This window comes from Coturnix japonica, chromosome 1, assembly GCF_054131305.1.
Source record: "Coturnix japonica strain WE chromosome 1, WE-NBRP24, whole genome shotgun sequence".
In the NCBI taxonomy this organism is placed as follows: Eukaryota; Metazoa; Chordata; class Aves; order Galliformes; family Phasianidae; genus Coturnix; species Coturnix japonica.
In genome coordinates, this window is record NC_140663.1 from 12,310,451 (window position 1) to 12,335,851 (window position 25,401).

The 25,401-nt window shown below is 44.2% G+C and overlaps 1 protein-coding gene across 12 annotated transcripts in view; it reads right to left on the reverse strand.

Annotated features, from left to right (window-relative positions):
* Nucleotides 1–25,401, reverse strand: part of ATXN7L1 (ataxin 7 like 1) — a 97,544-nt gene that overhangs the window by 25,100 nt on the left and 47,043 nt on the right. For 6 of the 12 annotated variants that reach the window (XM_085513480.1, XM_015887115.3, XM_015887191.3 and 3 more), the window contains one exon: nt 1,183–1,405. In XM_085513480.1, coding sequence (XP_085369606.1) covers nt 1,183–1,405 — 223 coding nt within the window. Of the gene's footprint in view, nt 1–1,182; nt 1,406–5,809; nt 6,069–6,206; nt 6,294–6,629; nt 6,779–14,402; nt 14,743–15,393; nt 15,503–25,401 lie in introns of those variants that run through there. The other 6 variants (XM_015848357.3, XM_085513512.1, XM_085513511.1 and 3 more) reach the window with 5 other exon arrangements.

Below are 25,401 nucleotides of genomic sequence, written 5' to 3' on the forward strand. Positions count from 1 at the left end.
GTAATGTTCATCATACGTACAGGAATGGTGGGTTCAGATTTAAAGGAAGATGAGATTTATTCCAGCGCAAGGTAAATTCTGTGGCTAGGCAGACGGTGCTGCCTTTGAAATTGTACTTAAGGGTATATATTTACAGCAGAAAACATGAGCTATTATTTTAACATGAGTTTATGCTCGGTCTCATTGGTGAATGGTTTGCATGAGATTATTAACTGCTTTCAGGCAATCTAAAATCATGACCCTTCTATGCTAGACACTGCATATAAAAAGAAAAGATATTTACACAGCAATCAGATAAAACTTTGTGAAAAGAAAAAGGAAGACTGATTATCTCAAGTTCAGAGACACAGAACTGAGGCTGACGAGATGGAGCTGTTACAACAGCCTGTGTACAAGCAAGAACCAAACCCCGATCTCCTAAGTCACCAATCTAGTGGCTGAATCACAACACATCTTTTCTGTAGATAAGAATTACTAGTTTATTAAGGGATAAAACAATGATCCAGTTCTGCACTCCTTTACTTTTTTGCAACTCTGCTGCTACCATCACAGTGATGGGAGAACGAGGTGCAGGCTATCTCTGAGCCTGTTTGTGTCGCAGTACATGATGCAAGACTCCCACAAAACAGTGATTTTTGCAGCTGGAATTTTCTTCTGTCTTATAAAGCAGCACACATAGTCAAAATACAGAAAGAGCTCCAACAGCAGCTGCTGTTGAAGATAAATGACTAGAAGCAGCACGTTTTCATGAACACCAGCCAAGTCAATATTAAGAACTCTACAGAAATTCTGTGGCTGATTAAAAGCATCAGCTTTAAGGGCTGATATCGTGAAGGCAGACGGACCTTGAAGACAGCAAAGTGCCCCAATCCCGCACTTGCTACACGCATGTCAGAAAAGCCAAAATTTGAGGGAACAGCAGAAGAGTAAATGGGTTCATTTTTCCTTTTCAAATATACCTATACGTACAGACATCACCTTCATGTATGTGTGCACAGATATAAATACATATTAAAAAGACACAAACAATATTCAATGAACATCTTATTTTCCTCCCTTAGGAAATGTAGGGGCCTAAATGGTAAACCTGAGGAGAACAGATGTTTTTTTTGATCATGAACTACACATTGGTACTTAATTTTGAACACCAACAGCTCAGGTAACTGCTCTTCTGGTACTTACCATGGTTTATCCCTCGAAACTTTTGAAGGAAAGACTGTGTGCTGTTTGCTACTGGAGGTAAGTAGATTGTCTTTGGGCGTTTTGAATGGCTTTGAGTTGCTGCTGACAGGGTTATGGCCGCTGATGCAGGATTTCGGTTTCATCTGTACTAGGGATGTCCTGGAATTGCAAGCTGGAGAAGCTGGAGAAGGGGAAGGTTTGCACATTGAACCGTGTCTTCGTTCTGTAATGGAAAAAATAATAAACTTTTGAGCATTTCATTGGCTAAAATAAAAAAAATAAATAAAGGTCAGGGAAGAGGAAATTTTTCCTCTCTCTTCTAGCTGAAAATGGTGGTTGTCACAGGGAGCGGCATGGTCTACAGTGGGCATGGGTTGATGCTTTGACTACATGATCTTAGCAGTCTTTCCAACCTTAATGATTCAGCGATCCCAAACAGCACAGTAACAGACCAAGAACTTTGCCAACACACAGCAAAGTGTCCTGATCTAAAGCCTCCCACGCTGAAAGTGGTGCGGCTGGGTGCTGCTCTCTGGGCCTGCCCAGCATCACCCTGTCAGCCAGGTTCGGCCTAAGGCAGCAAAGGCAACCTGCTGCTTCAAGGACAAGTGTTATATCCACATCACAAACTGCATGTTCCCTGGTTTGATATTTTATGGAGAACTAAGAAAAATTTTCCCACAGCGAATCAAAACGTGGCAATTTGTGGCATCTCCATGGGTAAAAACATGCTGGGAGGATAGGGATTCATCCATGATTCATTTGCAATAGGTGAACACCTCAAGAACAAAGAGAAATGCTTAAAATACGTATGAAGAATATTTTCACCTGTTCTTTTTACATCTCCAGTGACTAAATAAAGGTGCTCTCCATTAAAAACCAGGCACTTCCATACCTCCATATCCAAACTTCAACTACAACTGCAGAAATCCACTCAAGATTCTCCCGTAATTGAAGAGCCAAACTTTCTTACTCATTTTCCATGCAAAAAGCAGCTCCTCTGACCCCCAAATGCTGGTTTTCACCCTGCCACAGACCTCAGCACACAGACTCTACCTCCAGACGTCCTTTGCAGGATGCAATTAATATACGCTCATTTCACCACTCATTTGTGTAACGCCCACGGAAGCTATGCATCTGCCTCTGAAATGTGGAGTTTCATTCACAGAATGTTTGCTTAGTTAAATAATAGCTATTGTTTTAACAATTACCAACTTTCCCAGCAGCTACTTCATCAATTGAAACTAGCTTAATAAAAATGTGTGATTTTACCATTGATTACTTGGTTAAGCAGCAACTGCTGCTTAACCGAAAAAAACAAGCTACGTATAGAGTACATGGAACAAACATGCTTGTCATATACAAATCATGCAAATTCGGGATTAACCTGACCGACTGTCCTCTGGTAAACCATATGTCTGACACTGCCCCTAAAGATATATTTGGAAGTGGAAGTGGAAGAACTCTACTGTGTTATTAAAATTAATCTTCCGGAAACACAGACATTCAAGATACGGGCCACCTAAAATTATATTTTAGTCATCAAAGTATCACATGCCATAGCACGGTACTTTTTAAGAGTCGCCTTACACTGGGTTTTTGGTCAAACTAAATGCTCTGAGTTTCTTCCAGTACAACCTTTTCAATTCATTAATTCCCCAGAGCAAAACTGTGCGTTGACTTTGGCATCTTTTTCCAATGTAACATAGAAAACTATAGGAAAAGCACAGCAGTAGCATGGCATTACAATAACACGTATCCTCCTCTTTAAAATAAGTGTTTACCTAGAAGATAGGGAAGGAAAAGATCACAAGATTATTCATTTATCTTTATGTTTCAGATCAGTTTTGTAAGACCGCTGCAGTTGGCATTTCCTTTCATCTCCGAACTGCCCAATACACAGCTGCAGAAAGTCCTGCACACTTCTGACACTTCTCTGAGCACCACCAGAGTTACTCAGCTTCTCCTGAATCCTCCTAAGTGCAGAATGGAAATTGTGACCACTACAAAGTTATACAGAAGGAGGAATGTGAACAGCTGGTGCTGTACGGTCCTCGATGGCATCAGTCACTGCTGCAGCAGGGAAAATCGACGTGTTTGCTCCCGTGAGGTAACATCACTGCAGCACTAGAGCTGATGGCAGCAGCACCTTCAAAGAGCAGGCCCAGCAGTGAGAGGCCAGACTGCCAAAGTGGGAAACCACACCGACAAAGCCACATTGCGGGGAGAGGGGCATAAATTGTAACTAAATATTGCTGTATTCCTCTGCACAAGCTATTGTGTTTGGCTCTTGTTTCTCTTTTTCCTTCTGTGAGTGCAGGGTGGCTGCGCTTCCCTATCAAAATAAACTTCCTGGTCACACCGCCGCCTTACAAAACTCTACTGAGTTGCCTATTAACATTTTACTTGTTATGTTATTGGTCTGCTGTCGTCCACCCTATGTAATAAATGTGAATATAAGACATTTACAGATCAGACAGCCATTACAAAATGAGATATTCCTGTGCAGGTAAGAACCTGGACACCCCTTTGCAGTTGATGCACAGGCAAACGACACACAGTGGGGCAGCTGAGCTCATGCACACACAGCTGTGGCCATTGCTGTCCCTGCTTGCATAAGCAAACAGCACAGTCACCAGACAGACACAAACCCAAAGCAGACTGAAAGCATCTGCCCCACAGAAAGAAAGTGTGAGACAAGTGGAAATCCAGTTACCACTCACAAAATAACACGCCTAACCTTTACTGCCACTCCCACTGCTTCAGAAGCATGCAATGCTACGAATGTGCACTCATTTAAAACATGAGAGAACTTTCTGAATAGATGCTCACTGCACAAAAATAACAAAGCATTTTCTGTTTTTCTTCCCCAAATAGCTGTTGCTGTCAAATCCAAGAACAGAGAGGGAGCGATCAAAGTTCCAGTCCTCTGCCTTGCCATAATCCTCCTGCAACCTCTCAGCTGTCCCAGCGCAGCCCCTGTGGCAACTGACGAGCAACATGTGACTGCTGCTGTCAAACAGTTAGTGTATTAATGACATGAGTCTCAGAGAGAAGTTTAGCACACTCGCGCTGAATTAGCTGCGCTTCCTAAGGAATCTATTTCAGATCAATGTTTTTGTTTCTTTGTGTTTCGGAGTAAAGAAGCTCAGTGCTACATACTGTCCTAACGCACATTTCAAGCATTGGTAGCATTGCATACGATCTTAAACTTTTCCAGGAGATTCTCCATGTCCTATGGAAACATGGATACCGTCCAACTTTCTCAGCCAAATCTGAACTGTTGTTGCTAGATGTGAAGTCCTGATGTTGTCGGAGACTTAACAGTCCCCCATTCTCCAGGGCTTCTCTCCCTCATTCTCCCTTTCTCTTCCTCCCCCCCTCCCCGTGTCCCACAAGATGCAGCCCCCTACCTGTCCCCACCCTCAGCTGCAGCTGCCCAAGTCCTCTAGGTCTGGCTCTGAATCTTTACTTCACAGGATCCTCTGTGACTGGCCACGGGGGAATACTAGCAGCTGTTTTGCAGGAAACGCCACATCTCCTTCTAATCACACGCGAAAAAGCAAAGCAACAGAAAAGCAACATGATCTCCAGACCCAGGAGCAGTGTGTGGGAAAAGGGGTAAAAACACATTCTGAAGTAGAAAGGATCTTCTCTAGTTTTCACCTCGACTCTCACATCAGATCAAATGCCTGCTCAGCTCACAGCAAGCCTTAAATGCAACACCTGAGCACTAAACACACTGCCAGTACTACGTGCCAACCAGGTGCTGATAGGTGGACTGCAGTCGTTTTGCACTCAGAAAAGATGTTTACACAATACTGAAACCACAGACCTCTCTTGCTGGGACTACACACCGTATATCCCACCTGCATCCCTTCTTACCCCACCTGCTCTACTCAAAATTCACCCAATTGAGGGAACAGCTTTAGCTCAAAGTCAGCGTCCCCTCCACTGGCAGACTTAGAAGGCCGCACAGGAAGGAGTCACGGGACAGCTGGGCCGCAGAGGAAGACGTGCCTTTGGTCTTTCAGTGCAGTTTGCAGGTAGTTTGAACAAAAAACCCCTCTCATGTTGTTGGAAGAGACGTGCCAGAACTCTGTCAGCAACAGTCATTGTGAAACAGCCCTTGCTGAGCACGGCCCTGCTTCCCACGCGCTGCAGGCCTGGAGCAAAGCTGGGCCACGAGGAACTCGCTGAGCGGCGTGAGGGACTGCAGCTCAGGCCCACGTTTGGAAAACACAGGCAAGACACAACTGCTAAAACCCAGACACATAAGAATGTTATTTGCTGTTAATACACAGAAACACTGTAACATCATTCCTTTCAAACTTACCATCACCACAACACTCACATTTATGGCCCTTTTATTTTAAACAGCATAAACTGACCAGCCCTCCCATGCATGATACAAACACCACTTATCGTTCCCGCATACAATATTTAAGCAGACATTAATGCAATTTAGTATCTCATCCACCGTTTCACAACAGAGCCCGGCATTGTTATGAGCCCGTTACTTATGGTAACGCCATCCAACACCTATGTACCAATTACAGGTTTTCTATTTACAGTATATCCCGAGGTGTTTTGTTACACCGTGCGGAGTTGAGCAACGCATACTTACAACTTCAGCAAACAGTGAAGGGAAACCTTCCACCTGGTACTTATCCCAGTTCAAAGTTTAAAAACGCGCTCGGCATTAATTCCAATCAAGCCAAAGCAGGAAGAAAACGGCACATGCCTGAGAAGCGCAGAGAGGCAGCGCGCAGCACGCACGGCCAGCCGCCCGCCTGCAGAAATGTGTCATCCCGCAGCAACTGGCAGCTGCTTCGTAGCAAGAGTTCATAAACACCTTGTAAGCACTTTCGTTTTGCAACCGCGGTCTAAAAAAAACAAAAACACAACAAAAAACAAACCCAACAACTGAACAAAAGGCAGGACGTGCAGCTGGCTAAAAATAAACACAGGCTCGGTGCAAACCAACTGCAGCATAACGCCGTGAGAGTGAAGGACAACTTTACCAGCTTTATGGGCAGAGCGCTGCCCCGAGTGCGGCTGAACCAGTGAGGAAACTGTGCCCACGAGGCGCTCCTCCTCCCCGCAGCGCGCTGCGAAGGAAACAGCACAGCCAGTTTCATTTTGATACTTCTTGTAAACTGACAAAGGAAACGCACCGCCAGCTCAACCCTGGAGCCAACACGCTGCGCAGGGCGCAGCTCAGCAATCGCAGCTTCAATCCAGGTCAAATGACATAAGCGGGAAATTATCAAGTGCTAAAATAACCGCCCTTCTGCCCATGTTTATTTACGACAAACACGAGCTCTGCTCTCTGACACAAACCCACCGACACCGCTCTCCATTTCGCAAAGCCTACAAGCGCGAAGGGTCGGCTAACTTATGCAAAACATCCTGCGGGGAGAAGCAACGTAAACCGAGCCACTTACAGCGAGGAGCAGGCTGCCAACTTAATCTGATTCTACGACGGCTGTAAACACGCACTTTTGGAACGCGCGATGATTCACGCTGCCGCAGATGCCGTCAGAGGAGCAGGGCATTCCGCACGCGCTGCCGGCAGAGGATGACCTGCCCCGTCACATCACCGGCCCGCGCGCGCCGCCTGCTTTGACTCCAGGCACTTGCTGAGCGCTGTGTTTCAGGTCCTACCAGTTGGACACCAGCACAGGGCCGTGCCAAGAACAACACGCACTGAAAGCAACTGTGGCTGGGCTTTTGGGGGGGCTTTTTTTTTTTTTGTTTGGACTGTTGATAAAACTGAACATTAAGCACAGTTAAAGAGAAGTGTCAAATGGAAAGCAGCAAACCCACGGGTGCCTACTGAGAGGAGGACGCTCTGGTTTTGTTTGGCTTTGTTTTTTTCTTTCTTGGTTCAGGAAAGAGGGGGGTGTTTGTGTCTAATGGAGCAGGACAAGCCTGCTGCTTTCCTGAAACATCCTTCGTTTGTGGGATAACTTGATAAAAGCCGGGGTAATTATACGTGAGACAGCAGGAATAATCTCTGGAATACCACTAAATTACTCCTAAGTGGCCAAATCTCTCAAAAATGGCCAAATTCCATAAAAAACACTCCGTGCTTCCCAGAACGCTTATTTCTATTCAGTAGGAAGCGTAAAAAAAAGGAAGGGTCAATCAGAGCTCCACCACAACACAAAACTTCTTCCAATAGCAGATTAACCGCGCCAAATGTGAAGCGGAGCTGCTGGCTGCTTGCTTGCTCCTTCTGTGAGTGCTCTGAGACCTGCAGCACTGAAGCACCCCAGCGTAGCAGTCAGGAGGATGATGGCTGTCTGGCTGCCAACATCACACCTCGCAATGCAGCAGCAGACCTGGATGTAACTCCTGTGACAAGGCCTACTTCTTCAGCTATGAAATGGGATAGCAACCATGCATGGTATTAACTTACTTAAGAAAGGAATTTTAGATCTAGGTAAGAAGCCATCACTTCTTATGAAGACACAATTCTGTATGCATAATTGGTATTTGCCCACTGTTGTGCTGTTAACACAGCAAAACTACCCAGTTGGCTATTGCAACTCACAGCTTTTCTCAGCTCAGCAAGATCAGAAATCCGAGGGCAAAAAAGACATAGGTATGAAATCACAGGTAAAAATTTTCTGTTTTTTCAAGTGATGCTCTCCCAAAGAAAGGTGAGGAGATCTCTGCCGAGGAAATCTCCAGCTGTGCTAGAAGCAACGCTCTGATAGCCCAACATAAAACCTGTGAGACACTCTGAACTGCCTGGAGGGTGTAGGGTTAATGCCATCCTACACCCTGTGCTCATCCAGCAAGGACAGCCCTCACCTGCCTTCTGCATTGGTGTTCCATTACCTGCACTACCAGCCCTAACCTACTAAGTTCTCTGGCAGTCAAGCTAAGATACTTCCTTCAAGCAACAGCAGCGGTGCAGACAAGTAAGAATTCTGTGGATGATTTTGTGGCTGTTATGTGAAGAGAAATCCTTAATTAGAGTATTTGTTGAACATAACAAGATATTACATTCAGCACTGAAATAAAACACAAGGAGCAGCAGTCCAGTTTATCAGATACACTAATTTAAAAGCAACTCATCTATTCACTCCCCCAGGCGCAGGACTTAAATCATTTTGCTGCAGACACACTGCTGGAAGTAGTGGAAAATGAGGTACAACCAGCCCTCACACTTCTTACTGAGTAACAGTAGACACTGGGCCTGGGGCAGACCCTTTCCATCCAGGGCCATCTTATTTATTTACATGCATTTCTCAGGTAAAATATATCATTGCATCTCAATCTCCATCTTCAATGATATTTACAAAATAATTTACATATATTAGCATTTTAGGAACTCATTGGATATTTCCCCTTATCCATGATAGACTATTAGAGAAAAAGGGTACTTCTTCTATGTTTTACTTAATCTAAACAGAGAGAGAACAGCATTTCTTTTTAGAGCTAAAAGAATCTAAGGATGGACAACCAAAGTGGCTGGCAGGACTCCACAGTGAGCTCAGCACTAGATGTCATATTTTCTCCATACTCAGATCAAAACAAATGGGATGAATGGTACTCAGCTCCTCCTACAACGGTGAATGCAATCACAACGGCTTTTCAGGTAACTGAGCTAATGGTGTTAACCACATTACGGATACTACTAACAGTCAGAGTCAGATTTCAAGCAGTTAAAAATGACTGCTGTACAGATAAAAGAGTAAAGCAAACATTACAGCAAGATGGGCCGTGTTTAGGCAGCACACACATATTTTAGGACTCTGGCAAAAATATCCAACAACAACACTGTACTATACAACTCAGAGGAAACAACCTATCATCCTTAGGAGACATATGTTCATGATTGTTTCATATGCATAGAGTCATGCCAAAGCTTACTCAATAACTCAGCGTTCCTTAGAACAGTCACATACAGAAGTGGTAGCTCTGCTGAATTAGCTGAGAATAACAGCCTTGGATGTAATTTGCTACTTAAATGTTCTGGCTTTTGGAATCCCAAACCAGCATTTTCATGATACAACGTACATATATATTTTCTCTCCATACTAACAACAAGCTGATCCATAAGCAGAAAAATAGTGAAAAGCATTTTTCTAAAAACCTGTGGCTTTGCTCCTCACATGTGCCCTACCTCAATCACCCTGAGCTGCCCTGCCCCACAGCACCGCTGCCATCTCACCCCATATCCAGTGTCCTTTGTGTTCCCTCAGCCCCCGTGGGACAGTCTGTGCAATGCCTGGTCTAGAAGCACCCGTGCAACAACTGCCAAAGCACGAGTGCTGCTGCCACATGAAACACTGTTCTCTGGGGGCACGTTAATGAAGCTGTCTCTTTGCAGTTGCTGATTTTCAAAGAATCACTGAAACTGTGCATCTTTAATGCCATACTGGTAGGGAGTTAAAAATTCTGAGGGAAATAAAAAAGTGTAATTGGATAAGCCTTGTTGCTATTACATTTATTTTTCAGGAAACTCAAGTTTACATTTTTACATGGTAATTTTACTTGTTTTTCTATGTTTGTCATTCCTCATGGATATTCCCCAGCCTCAAATGAATCCCCTTCAGATACTCTGACAGCTTTTGAAAATCAAGTTAACCAAACAGATCTGCCCAACTGGGGACTACAGGTTTGTTCTGAAATTTTAATGAGTTTGTATTTCAGTTTCATTCTGTATTACGCTGCCTCTATAGCAGGTTTGATAAGTGTCAGTGCACAGTATTTTCTCATTCCCAATGTCTCAGATAAATCCTTCATCTCTCAGGCAGATTATGTGCCACAAACAACATAACCTATTCTTTAGAACACTGCATGGATATCCATGTGCTATAACCCTGCATTCACAGCCTCCAAAGGGAAGTCCAAAATAGTTCCTGGAGAGGTCACTTATTCGTGTTTCTCTCACTACATACAATTGCACTTACAAACACCCAAAACCTCAGCTTTCTACAGAAGAAAACTGTAAGAAAACAATACTACAGACATACCCGAACCACACAGGGGCCTCTGGAAAGGCATTTTGGTATCTCCTTTTCCTGCAGAACCTCTTTAATTCTACTCTTATTTGCAAGTTAAGATCTAAAAAGGATGGCTTCAAATTCAAGTTGTATCATTTATGATGTACAGCAGTGTAAACTGATGAAATTCATCCCTAAGAGGACATAAAGAGATGTAAATCAGCTTAAGAGAATCCAAGTGAAACGTACTTTGTGCGCTTTTTCCACCTCTGAATGCGTGTCTAAACCACTCCTCATTGCAACTAGCTTCGTGTGTTACAAATGCCATGCTTTGGATAAATGATGTACCAACCTTCCCATCACCACCCTGAATGGAAGAGACTGATATGGGGGGGCTAAGTTGGCTTCATCCGTGGCAGGTGTAATGTCATGTCAGGTGGGAAGAATGAACAGCAAAACCCTTTGCCAAGAGAGGAAAGCAGCCTTTGGTCAGTCAAAAAACGATTACAAGGGGAGTAAGCTTGGGAGCCAACAGGAAGAAGAGAAAACATTTTAAAGGGCAGGATTGCAGTGTGTACAGATGAGTTATTTATAGAGTCAACACTCAGTTACCCGTGGTCAGATTATCTGTACCAGAGGTGCAGAAACAAACCAGCTCCAGTTGGACTCACTACAGGAGAGTCGCTAGTTAGGCTAACTACATGCAGCTCTGCGCAGACATTCCCGCACTTCTGTGTTGGTGCGTGTTTGGAAACGTTACGGAAACTTTTTCTCCAGTAAAAGACTGAAGTCCTTATTGATCTAAACGGAGGTAACTCTGGGTGCCTGCATGGCATTTCCAAAGGCAGAAACATTGGCAGAAACAGCAGAGACTCCAGATGAAGCCACTACCTCACACCCAGCTGAAGGCACCACCTAGCAGCATCAGCCTGTGCTCCCAGTCCCAAGAACTTTTACTACCAAAGGCACAGTGTCAGGGCAGAGCTGGCTGCGTGCAATCCTGCCAGCTTGCATCAGGGCTGTGGGAAGCTGGGGAGCGCGGTGCAGACAAGCATGGGACACTTGTGACAGGAGCAGGCAGCAGCCAGCACAGCAAACGCTAACACAGCTGGGATGGCCTCTATGCAGAGGGATTGAGCTGTGAGATCACTTGGGATCGTGGTTTACAGCCAGGTCATTTAAACCTGATATTCTCAATAACGGAGAAGTTAAAATACAAGTGCCTTCCTAACCGTAGGAAAAACAAAGCAACGGATGGTACCAATCCAGACTGAAGCTGTTTTCCTGGCCACAATGCCAAAAGTATAATTAATAGTGAAATAATAAGGTAGACATGGAATGAAATGGAAAAAACCCAGCAATGTGACCTCCTACCTGCCAATTGCTTCCTCTGAACCAGACAATCTGTGCTCATGCTACAGGGCCAAATCCTCTCCCATCATCAGAAGACAAAAAAGTCCAAAGAGACCTTACAGTCTTTAGATACCTTTGAAAGTTGTCCCTCCTCACCAAAGTGATGATGCTACAGCTGAAGGAAACCCTACTACTTAAAGGTAACAAGAAGTATTTAAGTCGTGGGAATAGGAAGAGTTTAGAAATCTCTTTTTTTCCCTCCAACTATGGAAGCAACTGGACCAAAGAGACACAGAAAGGACAACACACAGAACACACAGAAGCATGAAAAATCTCAGCTATAATCAGTTGACTCCAGCCTGATTACAGAAGAGGAACTAAACTCTTTATTTGGCAAATTGATCACAGAGCAATTATTGCTGTGTCTGCCAAATGGCAGCTAGAGTACAGCAGGATTATTGCACTTAACCAGCAATGGCTAACACATGAACCAGAAGTATCCATGCCTGAGCAATCAACCTTGTCTCTAAATACTAAGGAAGAGATTTACTTAGATCTGAAGATGACAATGTATAGCACAGAGCTTCTGAAACAGTTTCATGTGGTAGCAAAAGACAGAGGGTCACAGAGTACACGACTACACAGAGAACAAGAGTTATCTACCCCTTCAGAACATTGCTGTAACACCTGGGAACCTGGAGTCCTACACCTAAAACATTACTACCTCTCCCTTCTTTCTCCCTAGTACCAAATGCCTTGACCCTCCAGGTTGTTTAAAGTCTGAAACATAAATAATTCAAGAAAAGCAACAGTTCAAAATCAAGGTTCAGTCTATTGTTACTCATCAGGGAATTCTGGAAGATTCAGTTGTTTCATCTCCTTAGATTTCAACACCTGAAAGCTGACAGCGGTGGAAGGTCCGTTACTGTTTTATCTTAGGACAATAAAACTTGTTATTAGGAACTAATACATGTGTTTTGGATGGTATAGCATTCAGACAACAACAAAGTAAAATGCTTCCTGCATTATTTGCAGGTCTTACATACCATGTTTTTTTGGGAGTATTCACTAATGATGAGAGCACCACAAGCACTAGAAAGGGATGGACTCAACTACTGATAAACAACTGGGAGCAACAGACTTGGCTAAATGTTTAGTGACACATATCAGCAGAAGGCTTAAAAGTTTTCACCTCTTATTTACTGTAAGAAGGGAAAGGCCAACGCTTCCCACCTCCCTGCTGCCAAACGCCACTGAAATAGGAAGGACCAGAAATGCATAAGCCTACAGTGTTAAACCACTGCACTGAAAAGTCTCAACTGCTGTGAGGTTTAAGGAAATACACCAAAGGTATTTCCTCTTCATGTAGGCTCCCATCGCAGCAAACTTCAGCCAGTAGCTTCCAGGTAAACCAGCTGTTTATCTGTCAAGCACACACATACACAAGCTGCACTCAAATTTTCTGCTGTTACTGCTCCCCCCACCACAAGATAAGAGTTCTAGACAGGAACACAATTAGCAGCATGTGAAAGGCTTTCAGAGAACATCCTAGGAAGCACACGTTGAAGGACAGTGACATGTTATGGCCTGAAAACCCTGGGAAGAAGAACGGAGGCTGGCACTGGGCTCCATGGGTGCTGCCAGTCGTACTGCAATCAAGAGAAGCAACTTCTGCACCTGCTCTACCTCTTCTTAAAAACACTCTGGTTCATCCATCCTGAACTCCCACTGGCACAACTGAAGGCCATTCTCCCTTGTCCTATAGCTGCTATCTGTATGCAGAGGCTGACCCCCACCTCACCACAATATCCTTTCAGGCAGTTGTAGAGTGATAAGGCTTCCCCCGAGCCTCCTCTTCTCCAGACTGAATCGTCCCAGTTCCCTCAGCCCCTCCACACAAGTCCTGTGCTCCAGACCCTTTACAGGTTCATCGCGCTACAGTCCAATACTGATCAGAGACCTCAGAACATTTCAGGCTCTACAGAAAAAGCTCATTTGGCAGCCACTGACTTCTACAGCGGTGAACAGATGCCACCTCCATTGGCTGGCACTGGTCTCAGGTGAGCCAGGAGGATCCTGTCTTCTAATGAAAAAACCCACACAAGTGTCACTTAGACTTGATGCTCATCACAGAATGGCCTGGGTTGGAACAGATCTCAAGGGTCGTGAATCTCCAACCCCCCCACCACAGGCAGGGCCACCAACCTCCACATTTAATGCTAGACCAGGATGCCCAGGGCCCCATCCAACCTGGCCTTGAACAGCTCCAGAGATGGGGCATCCACAGCCTCTCTGGGCAGTTATAACCACTTAGAAATAATGTAATAGAGATAGAAAACTTCTTTTTCCTACTAAACGTATTACAGCACATAGCGCAAGGCTGCAACTGATGACAGCGAGTAATGGAGCCCATCCTACAGCACAGGAGAGCAGGAGTGGTAATGCCAACACTAAGCCACGCACAGCCCTGACAGCCTGCAGGTAACCCTTGTTCTTCCAAGAACTCCACGTCGAGGGAAATCACAAATATTTAGAGAAGAACTGAGTACCACAGAAACATTCACTTTCTTTTAATTTAACTTACACAATTCAAATCACATCAAAGCTCTGATAGCAAGCGCTCAGTAATTCCCCTGCTCTTTATTTAAAAAGCTCTATGGAATCTATATAAAGGAGCCCACTGTGAAGCTGACAGCCGCCAGCTCAGGAATCAGCAGTTTCCCAACCGTGTTTAAACTGCTTTGGTGCTGTCACGCCATCATTCAATTAAAGGTACGAGTGATGTTATTTCTGAGCCACCACCTATGGCCAGCACCACCAGCACAGTGTGCGCTGCGCCGTGCCACCACGGAGACATGTGAAATAAACGTGACAGTGCAAAACTGAGGGTGTAGCAATACATACTATGGAACAGGCTGAAATCCCGGTAACCCCTCTGCACGCGGCTCTGCCGGAGGTTTCTCTGTCTCTCTGGACCCCAATGAGGGGCAGCGACACGGCCTGCGCTGGAGCTCGGCATCAGCGCTCAGACTGCGGAGCACCATAGCAAACGCGAACATCGCAGAGCATGTGAGATTCCAAGTCCGCAGGCAGCACGAGCGATGGTGATTTGCACAGCGCTCCGCCGATACGGTTGGAAGGAAAAAAAAAAAGAAATCACGGCGCGGATCAGGCCGGGGCCAAAGTCCCGGCGGCGGCACTGCCCGATTTGGGCACGGGGCCGCACAGCCGCCCCGCCCCGCCCCGCCCCGCCCCGCCCCGCTCCGCTCCGGGAGCCGCCCGCAGGTCGCACGTTGCGCAGCCCCCCGGCTCCGCTACGGGCCCGCCCGGCGCCGGGAGCGCCCCCTGCCGGAGCGGCCGGCGGCGGCAGCTGCCCGGGGCAGCGCTGTAAACAGGCGGCCCGGCGCATGCTCCATGCCCGAGGCCTGCGCCGCGTTCTGCGGCCTCCGCGCTCCCTGACAGCCGGGAAGGTCCCGCACGGCCAACAGCCCGGAACAGGCGCAGGAAGAGCCAAGGTTTCCTGTTCTAATGCACAGCTGTCAACTGTGCGGAACTGCTGCATATCCCGAGCTGCACGGGACCCCCGGCACTCAGTGCGCACAACTACTTGCAGCAGAGAAACTGCGCTCATAAAGCCAGCCCAAACTTCCATCGCATAATGCCAGCATGGGACCTCAGCTTAACACAGATCTGTTCTCACAGCTGTGGGCAACGTGAAACGCACTAACAAACCTCAACTCGCAAGGCACTTAGGGCTGTCTTACCACTGAGCGTGTGTATGTTCGCACACATGTGGAGCTCTGTTCCCTCCTGTTCAGCTCAGATGTGCTCACCCTCCCACCTCTGCGGGGTCCCGAGGGCACAGCCCCCATTTACCCACAGCTCTCGTACTCACAGAACCCTCTGCTGGAGACGCTGGTTACGAGGCAGAGGCCGGGCAGATGGAAGCAGCGCTCCCAGAGATGGGCTCAGCGCTGCACTGCGGCTCCTGGCACAGCTCCAGTGGAGCCAAAGACAGAAATGGATACGAGAGATCCTGAGCCACTGGGCCCAAAACGGAGCCAGTGTGTCTTTGAAGGAGCACAACCTGTGGTGGTGGTGCTTTTTTCCCTCCCTCTCATTTAATTTCAGTGTGGGGATCATAGTAAAAACAAGCAGACCAAACCCAAACCCCACAACAAACTGCGTTTGGGGCATGAGCTGACCTGAGCACAATAACACTACATGCTTCTGGGACGTCTGAATGGGGAGCATTCACTATGGGTACACATCCCTCGCATAAGAGAGGATTACAGTAGCCAAAGGTTAATGAGACAAAGTTGCGTTTGTCCCTGTTCAGAAAGAGCATCACACCAACACCACCTGCAGCACCTATTTGTTTTTGATGCTGCACAACAAAAGAATATTCCTTTGGAGTTTTCAATAGAAGGACACATTTTAAAAACAAGAACCCTTCTGAGCACACGGACACTGCCGAGTCTGCACTGCATTACGGCACTAAGAATTTAGAATCTGTTGGGAGTTACGTGTGCTTCTTGCTGAAGTTCCGTGGGCCTAAAATAGTGGCAGAATTAATTCTATTTCCTCATAGTGCTAGGTAGGTCAACATGCAGGCTCTTTTTTTTTTCCACCTAGAAATAAGGCTACAGTCTCAGCAATCCAGCACTGGCAGAAACAACAGAGCTGACTTCAGGCAAAAAAATAAACCCAACACAGAATTGAAATACCAGCTCATATATTTGAGCCTCAGCTGTATTAACTGTTTCAAGGAAATTTTCTGTAATGACGTGTTAATCTCACTCTGAAGCCCAGTTTGAAATGTTTCAGGGTCATGGATATTTCTGTGCTGGTGGAGGGAAGAGGAGTTCAGAGCAGTGCAGGTCAGAACGTTTGGGAAAGCCAGAATTCTGCTGATATTATCCACAGAGATCATCTCAGGTGAATCCATAAAGCTCCAGCTCATCATGTGCTCAGACTCCTGGAAAAACTGTCACCAGGTATCTTATCTAACCCATATTTAGCAGGGAACAGGTTTCTATGGATTCCCAGCATCCCGACTCGACAACTCCACCAGATCCAAACTTACTGACCAAATCAACCACCTCATCCATTTTAGAAACGCGCTCTACCAAAGCCATGTTTGCAGCCTATAAAACACTCCTGATACATCACAGATCCTCATAAACAAATCAAACAACTGTTACTGTACAGAGAAAAAGTACAAATCCTCCACTAGCAAGTGTTGCTTGACAGACATTCAGTTCTGTTTATGTTATCTTACAGGTCAGGCTGATGCCTCAGCAGTCCCTGATTTTCAGAGCTGCTCCTCCAGAATTCCAGGCAATTCTGGAGGAATTCAAGGGGTACTTTAAAAATAGCTTTGAGTGCTTTAACAGCAAAAGAAAAGGCAGCCTACTATCTCTGCTTTCCTAAGAAAGTTCTTTTTTACTGTGTTTCTCCTTCTTGGCCATAGTCCAGAGAGGGTCTTTAGAGATAAGTTTCTTTTATTAAAAACAAAACACTGTAACAATAAAATTAAGAGCATTTTTTCCCCATTTTGAGCTGAACAAGGATTTCTTGCAGTAAAACTTCCAACCTAAATTGTCTAAGCAAGCTGAAATAACAAAAGATGATCACATTGTCTTCCCAAAACATAGCTACGCTTAACACTGTACAATCACATACAAACCAGACCTTGCTCTCAGTTACTTACAAATGATCATCTCAACACTCGGGCACCTCATGAGTGCCACAGAGCTCAGCAGTACCTCTCTGGGTGTCAGAGCACTGGAACAGGTTGTCCAGAGAAGTTGTGGAGTCTCCTTCTATGGAGATGTTCAAGACCTGTCGGGACACCTCCCTGTGCAACCTACTGTAAGGAACCTGCTTTAGCAGGAGGTTGGACTCAATTATCTCCTGAGGTGCCTTCCTGTGATTCTTTGATTCAGTGATCTTTGTTGCTTCACCTGTGCAATGCTACGTAATATTCGTGAGCAACCCAAAGCTGCATTTCTTTTCTTTGTAGGGATTCTAGAATTCCAGGTAATATTGGGATCTCTTACTGACTTAATTGGAACTACTAGTAAAGGTTTTGTTTCAGACAGCCTCTCAGTATTGCATTAGAACTAGCAATTTAGTTACTGTTTGGTTGGACTTGATGATCTCTGGAGGTCCCTTCCAGCTCCTAAGATTCTGTGAATTTAATGTATATTCACACCATTATTTTCATGTACAGATGTACACATTTTGACAGTACTGCAAAAACATATTTTAAGTTGCAAAGAAGTTGACTCAAACCATCAAACTGATATTTAATTGCTTGTGGTGGATATGTGGAAAATAGACCATTTATCTAAACACAGAGAAGCATACATGTACTTCTTTTATTTACAAAAGTACAATCTCAAACTGTGTCTTACAGGTCACCTGCACGCACGGCAGGTAGTATTCATATATTCCTTTACTCCTGAATTACACATCATTTTTTTCACAGAATCACAGAATTGTAGGGGTTGGAAGGGACCTCTAGAGATCATCGAGTCCAAACCCCCTGCCAAAGCAGGTTCCCTACACCAGGTTTCCACTGCTTTTAGGCTGCTTGTACCACTATCAGCCTTCCAGATGTATTTTTCCACTCACAGAATGGATAATAGAAAATTCTAAGACTAAAAAAAATAGTAAAAATGTTTTAAACGTAGAAAGTTCCTTACCTATTTTGTTCTCATCTCCAGCCTTTGAGAAACTGTAACAGCAGTGCAGTCTTACTAAATGCTAACACACAGCTGATAAACAGTCAAAGCCATCCTTAGTTAAGTTCACAAAGTATTTGCAGAGACTCCTATTCAATCTGCTACCTCTTCCTTTCTGAATGCAGTGCTGCAGAAGGCAATGCTCTGTATGTGCAGTCTGGCAAACCTCACCACTTTTTGTTTTGTTCTAATTCTCACTTTCTATGATTTACAACTTTTACTTTAATCCTATTCAATCAAAGGATGCGGAACTTTAGTTGTGAAATCATCCCCTGTTATTTTTCTGTGTTTTTTGATAATATTAACAGGCTGACTCCATACATTAAAGTCTTCTTCCCTTTGGGGCTCTGAATTCCTGCTAGAGATGAGCATGACATTCGGGGGAAAATACCACACTGCCACTAATACCTGGATGTCATCAATCTGTACATGCCAACTACCACAAAAATACTCACATCTGAATTGGTATTGCCCAGAAAAACACCACTTCTAGGTTAATGTGAACAGCAGATCTTTCATCTTCAAGGTAAGGTGCCCTTTCCAAAAGTTACTCTCTTATAATCGTAGTTTAAATATGACTGGCCAAGCTGATTTAATAATTGTTGCTGCTGCTTCCACTGAACCATGCACTCTCTCTCTCTCTTTGCACTGCCTCTGCGATTCACCAGCCTTGCTCGCTAAAGCAGCTGAAAACTAACAAACAAAAGGAGGAAAGGCTGAAGCCACCAAAAAAAAACCCCAAAACAAAACAAAACAAAAAGCCAAAACAAACAAAAAAGCCCAATATGAGCACCCACAGTTTTCTCCTATTTTTTATAGTGAGTTGAATAGTCTCCCTAAAGGTGAGATGAACTGCAGAAGCACTGTGGGCAAGAAAGATGGTGATGTGAGCAGGGACAGACAGGTGGTATGAGCAGAGTGGGTGCTGTCCCTCCTCTCAGCGTGCCACAGGATGATCTGATCCCCATCAGGTGCCCAGCAAGCCACAGCCTGGCCCAGTCACACACAGCCATGCTGATGTCACCAACAGAGAAAGCATCCTGGCCAGATGATGAAGTTTGACAGTCTGGTTTCTACCTGATACTCTGCACCACACTGCTGGCTGCAGCTCACCCTGCACTCTTCGTCACAGCTTCATCCAGTAAAGAGGATGTGATAAATGTGGTAAGAACGGGTACCTCTTCATACAGCTTTTTCAGAAACACAATCGGGAGTCTGAAAAGAACTGGACACAAAAGGAGACAAGCTCTTTGTTCCCTACCTATATACATCAATAAGAAACGGCCTTCTTCATTTCCAAGAACGACACTCTGGAACAAATGATTGCTGCAGAGCTTTGTACATCAGACCTGCTTCATGGGTGACTTGGTGTGCCTGGGGACAGACACCAACAGCTACTGGCTACAGCTCTTCTGCACTCAAAGTGCCTTGCCCGACTTGTGACTCAGTGCTGTCACGCTCTTAATACCTTGTTTGTGACACTCAGCTACTTCATGACTAAAAAATCCAGCCCTGCCACTGGAAATTCTCCCAAATCTAAACTGACTAATTAAACTGCGTGAAAATTCATTTGTAGCATAGGAACATCAGTTACTTTATCTCTTGCAACCCTATATGAGTATTCTTCATGTTAAGGAAGGCCAGATCACTAAGGCAACAGAAATCGGGATGCCTTCAGTAGCTTTGAAATAAGATGGAAAGCACCCAAAGTGACAAAAGTGAACTGCTGTAGTACTGGGAGAACTTTCCTGTGGATGGATAATCTACATAAATAAAATCACTAGCAGACATTGCTGCAGCTAATCCTTTAGTTTAGATTCACACTGTGTAAAACAAAACATATTTTAATGTAACCAAGTGGGTTACATTCTAAAATTGTTTGGTCATTCTGGTCATCCGTACAATGTGCTGTTTCTAGGAATGCAGGATATTTTTATTAGGCAGCTGCAGACATTGCTGGAAGTTAATGACATTAAGTTCCAAGAAAAATAACCCCGGGAAAATTACACTTCTGCATATGCCTCCAAACGTCTCCCCAACACATGAATGGAATATCTGTTTGAATGGCAGAAGTCAAAGACTTTTGATGCTCAATTAAAGGAAATAGTGATTAAATTGTAAGGTATCTTTTCATTCTATTCAAAACTGCTTTTGCTGTAGTGCCTGCAGCCTGGTCCCATTTACCAGCAGACACTGCTGCAGTGACATAGTACTAAATAATCTTAAAAAAGAAATGAACGCTGAGCAACAGCTCTAAAAGAATCACCTCCCTACAGAGAACACCTCAGAAGTCAGGGCTGAGCAGTGGGGCGGCTCAAGGCCTGCATGGCCCCACACAACCCTTCAGGCCCCCACCAGCACACATTTGCTCAACCAAAATACAGGATGCTTCAAAGTTCCCTGAAGAATCCCACCTTTCAGTGACGTAAGCCAGAAACATAACACATGCTGCAGTTTCAGGGTGTTGTTACAGCACCACCCAGCATGAAGCTGAGCAGGATCCAGCCCCTGGGCAGGATAGGAGCAGAGCTGGCTTAGTGCTGCAGCCATTCGGCTTTGTCAGTGCTTAGGAAACCTACATGAAGTTCTTGGCAGAATGCTTTTAGACTCAGATCCCAAAGCCATTTCTCCCAAACCAAACCTCAGTGACCGGAGGCATCCCAAGGGAGCCAGCTGTGCCTGCAGTGTAACCATGGTCCTCCTTCAGTCTGGAGGGCGTTAGATCAGGGATGGTAATTATTTAAGACAAAACAGACCTTTTCCAAAGTACCAGGTAATTGGAACACTGTAAAGAGCAGCTGGTGACTGATCAGTGCGGTGCAGCTGAAACTGAGCTTTATGAAAAATCATATGACAAAAATGAGAACAGCAAAGCTTAACAGGTATGACCAGCATTAGGCATAGCTGCTGCTGTCTCATCCGCTGAAATGCACTGTGTAAATGCATTAACGTACATTATGTGAAATGCACCGAGAATTGTGGCATAACAAAAGAAGGAAAAGACAAAAAGAAACAGGCCCAGGCAGGGAGAAATCCTGCCTTAAAAACCCAGCTCGAACTGCAATACAAATGCCAGGAGTGAGCAGCTTCCTCTGCAAGTGAAGCAAGGCTGCAAGCTCTTCCTCTGCCACAACTCCGTGCTTCCTTCTGTGCATGATGCTGGCAGCAGCACCATCATCGACACTACCAGCAGCAGAGGCACACATGCATTAAACACACAGTACTGGAATTACACGCAGACCAGCTTTAGAGAACACGCATCTGAATGAGACATTCAGCTTTTTGCTGCCTGGATTGCTGACTAGGATTATTTGTGATGGAATACCCTATAACTTATACTGCATGACTCAATGAACGTGAGCTTTTCTTTTTTTGCGTGAGCAGAAGTTGAACAGCATTTTGCAGAATGCAACATTAATGCTCTAAAATTTACCATAAAAAAAAAGAAAGATAAAGCTACCTTTGCATCTCACATAACTCCATAAATATGCTTTATAAAATGGAGTTAAGCAATGCTTTGCTATGGAGCAATTCCCTTTACAGACACAGAATGCCAAAGTCAGACCTTCAGTTAGCTGAGCGCTAATACAGACACGTAAGAAAGTTTCATATGATTACGTTAATTAATCTAAAAGGAGGCTACAGTGCATTTTCAAGCAGATTTTCTCATAAACTGGAAAGGAAAATGAAAGAAGATATGTAGTGCTGGACTCCTCAAAGTAACATTGGGGAAGACTGGAGTGAAATATATTTGGTATTTGCTGAAGCCGAGAAGGAAAAATCAAAAGAAAGGTGTGATATGTTGAAGCAGCAGAAATGACAGTTTTGTTTGGTCATCAACAGGCAAAAGTGTCACCTGTTTTACTTGCTTCTCAACTGATATTGTGCAATTCTGACTACAGAGATGTAGCTGTTGTATTCATATCCTTTTGTCATTAAACATGACTTCCCAATAGATATTCTAACTTCCCTTTAAGACTAAATAAAATACTTGCATTGCGTTCTCTCTTTTGTGATGTATGAGCCTAGAAAAAATGAAATCAAATCAATCTAATCCTACATTAAATGTCAAACTTTAAGAAACAAAAGAAGATGTAAGGCAATTCTACTAAAGTGACACTAAACTAAGATTCAGCTTAACAACTGGAAAGATTTGATTTGTAAAATGGAAATATGGAAGCAAACTCCAGGAGCTGAACTGAAAACTAAGAGGCATACATTACTCAGTGAAGAGCTGATGGCTGCAGCAAAGTCTTGCATTCAGCAAGCTAAATGAGTTCAGTGTGGAGTGGAATATATTTATTTCTATAGCTCTCATGAATCAATTATGCTTTATTCTCAAGTTATCTGTTATTTGAACTTCATTTTATCTGATTGATACAAATCTAGCTAAAACTGCCACATTCAGACTGCGAGTTCAAAACACAAACATAAAACATGTTGTATGCTTCAACACTGCTTCTGGTGTAAATGCTGGTAACAACTCTGTTGTTTCTTCACATACAACTGCACCATGTGATAAGCAACCTGAAATAAAAGAGTCCTAGTACATGGGCTACTGAGTAACTTGAATCTCTGTCTGTGAATCGAAGAGCAGAAGAAACTGATGCCAACCTTGCCTGGCAAGGTTGCACAGTGGCACAGGCCTCAGAAATGCATGGAAGGAAAGCATTCCACCTCACTGCCCACACTTCCAAAATCTGCCTTTACCTTTTGACGTTTCATTATAGGAAGAACGAAAGGATTGCTCATGGGATCACAACGACCAGGCATCCTTAAAGAAGGCATGAGTAACAGCTCAGCTCTGTCTGCTCCAGCCTGCCCACAGCTGTTTGCTATGAGGGTTGTGACAATCCCGATCCACTCTGTGGTGAGGAGGAATGGCTGCAGATCGTGCACAGGCACACTGTTGCTTGGCCCATGCCAACTGTGAGATAAAAGCTTTCTGAAGCTTTCATCTGTTTCCAAAAACTCCCTAACTGAGGAATGATACTTAGATACTGTAGTGATCTCAAAACTATAACGTGTGTGAGACACTGCAGGCTGGCGTTTCCAAATTTCTTTCTTAATGTTGTGAAAATGATGTTGGATACAAGTGAAGGAGTCAGCACAACATGGACTGGATACAAAAACAACCCAAGGGACCTCTCTGCCTGGTTTCCTTAAGAAACAAAACAAAACAGAGCAAAAAAGCTCTGCAAAGTATGTTTCCAGCTATGGTGTTTTTGTTGACCTCTCATTCTCACCCTTTTCCAATTACAGACAGGCTGGTTTTGACCAGGTAGTGCTGAATGAAGCAGTGGGCCAAGGAAGAGAAGAAAACCAAAAATACTCCACATCTTCCCAGGCCTGACAGGAAGACCCCTAAATGAAGTTTACACCACTTACTGAAGCCCAAGTGAGGAAATATGACTGTGCCACTGGGGTTGTGTGACACATTCTTGTGTACGTCCTTCCTCTGCTTTTAGCTCTTTTAAAAAATATTTCTTTTTGAATTATTATTATTATTGTTTTGCCTTCTGGCAGAAATCCCACCTGACCTTGATAGGACAACTATAACTGGACAAGTAGGGTATTATTGTGTTGTGTGCAAGAGAATGTTTTACTCAGTGCATGTATATAGCCCATGGATATCCACCCAACAAGCTGACTGAACCGTAAGGGAATGCTGAGTCCTTGTCAACCAACCCAGCACTGATAACTGCTGTCTGAGCGCCCTGACTGTCCTCAAAGTTAATCTGTATTCAGGACATGGCAGAAGTTATCACTGATCCAACAATACAGAGTTGATACTACTATGGATTTATTTTTTTTCCCCAAGTATCAATGCAAAATTCTCTGAGGATTCTGTAACTGGCTTTATTTTTCTTGAAGATCCCCTCAGATTTGGGACAAAAAGGGTAAACTGGATGCCCCACATCACACATGACTGTTCTGATCTCCAAACCAGTGGGTACTGGAACAGAAATCATTTTGTAAACCTATTCCCTTCATTTCCTCTGTTTTTACTTCAGTCTCGTAAAAGATATTTCAGCCCAGACCAAATGGAATGCTTTGCCTCTACCAGCATGAAATTCTCGTGAAATGAGAGGAAAATCAGTTATATTCAAGCCACTTTCTTAACATGAGAGACCTGCATTTTCTTCTTCAGCAAGCTCCATTTTTTCCATCTCATTTATGCAGGCAGCAACAATAAATTGCTCCCTAGTAATTATTCCAGAATTAAGGCTACTGTTGCAGTCAGGATGCAACAGCTTGATCAGTTAATATATAAATATGCACACAGAAATGTATGCGTGCAAAAATACACACAAAAGCAAAGTGTGCTTGTTTTCTAGTCTTGAGAAAAGACTTGGATGGCTCAGAAGGTTTGGGGTTGTTTCATGGAATACAGCAGTAATGCTGAGATTCCATCTTTAACTAAAGACTGAAAAGCACAAACCAACTCCATTCATCCAGGAGCTCCTATAACGCACAAACACAGTTACTGAGCTTCCAACCTGCAAACAAAGCCTCTCACTAAAAAACCTCTTGTACTGAAGTTCAGAAGATAACATCCATCTTTGGGAGAGTACAGATAAATGAACAGTAGCAAGTCTGAAATGTACCCAGGTCAGAGCAGTAGAAACCATATGAAGGAACCAAATTAGTGAACGTACAGATAAGTGTGATATAGTGGGAAAACGTCAATGTAGTTATGAGTCACAAGTGTTCTGGAAGGCATAAATGGAAGTGTGGACATGAGAAATCCAATAAATGCTGTCTACTTAAATTTCCAAATGAAGTGAAACTGTATTTGTGCTTCTAAGAGGAAAAGTAGCTGCCAGGGAATGGGAAAGAGGACTCCACGCCCATCCCACAAGGCTACCTACTAGGCAAGAAGGTGAAGATGGTCAGTCTTCTCTAAGAGTTTCACCAGTGGCACACAGCAAGGGTCTGCATTAGGGCCAGAACTACTCAACATATTCAGAAGCAGTTCAGAAAAGAAGGCGGTTAGCAGAGAACAAGATCTTCAGTATATAATTACTCAGAGAACTAAAGATAAAAATCAGCAGATTGCAGAAAGACCTAATGCTGCTGAATGGTGTAATAAAATAGTAAGAGAAATCCAGTGCAGAGAAATGTGAAATGTCATGGCAGAAAAAAAATGGAAG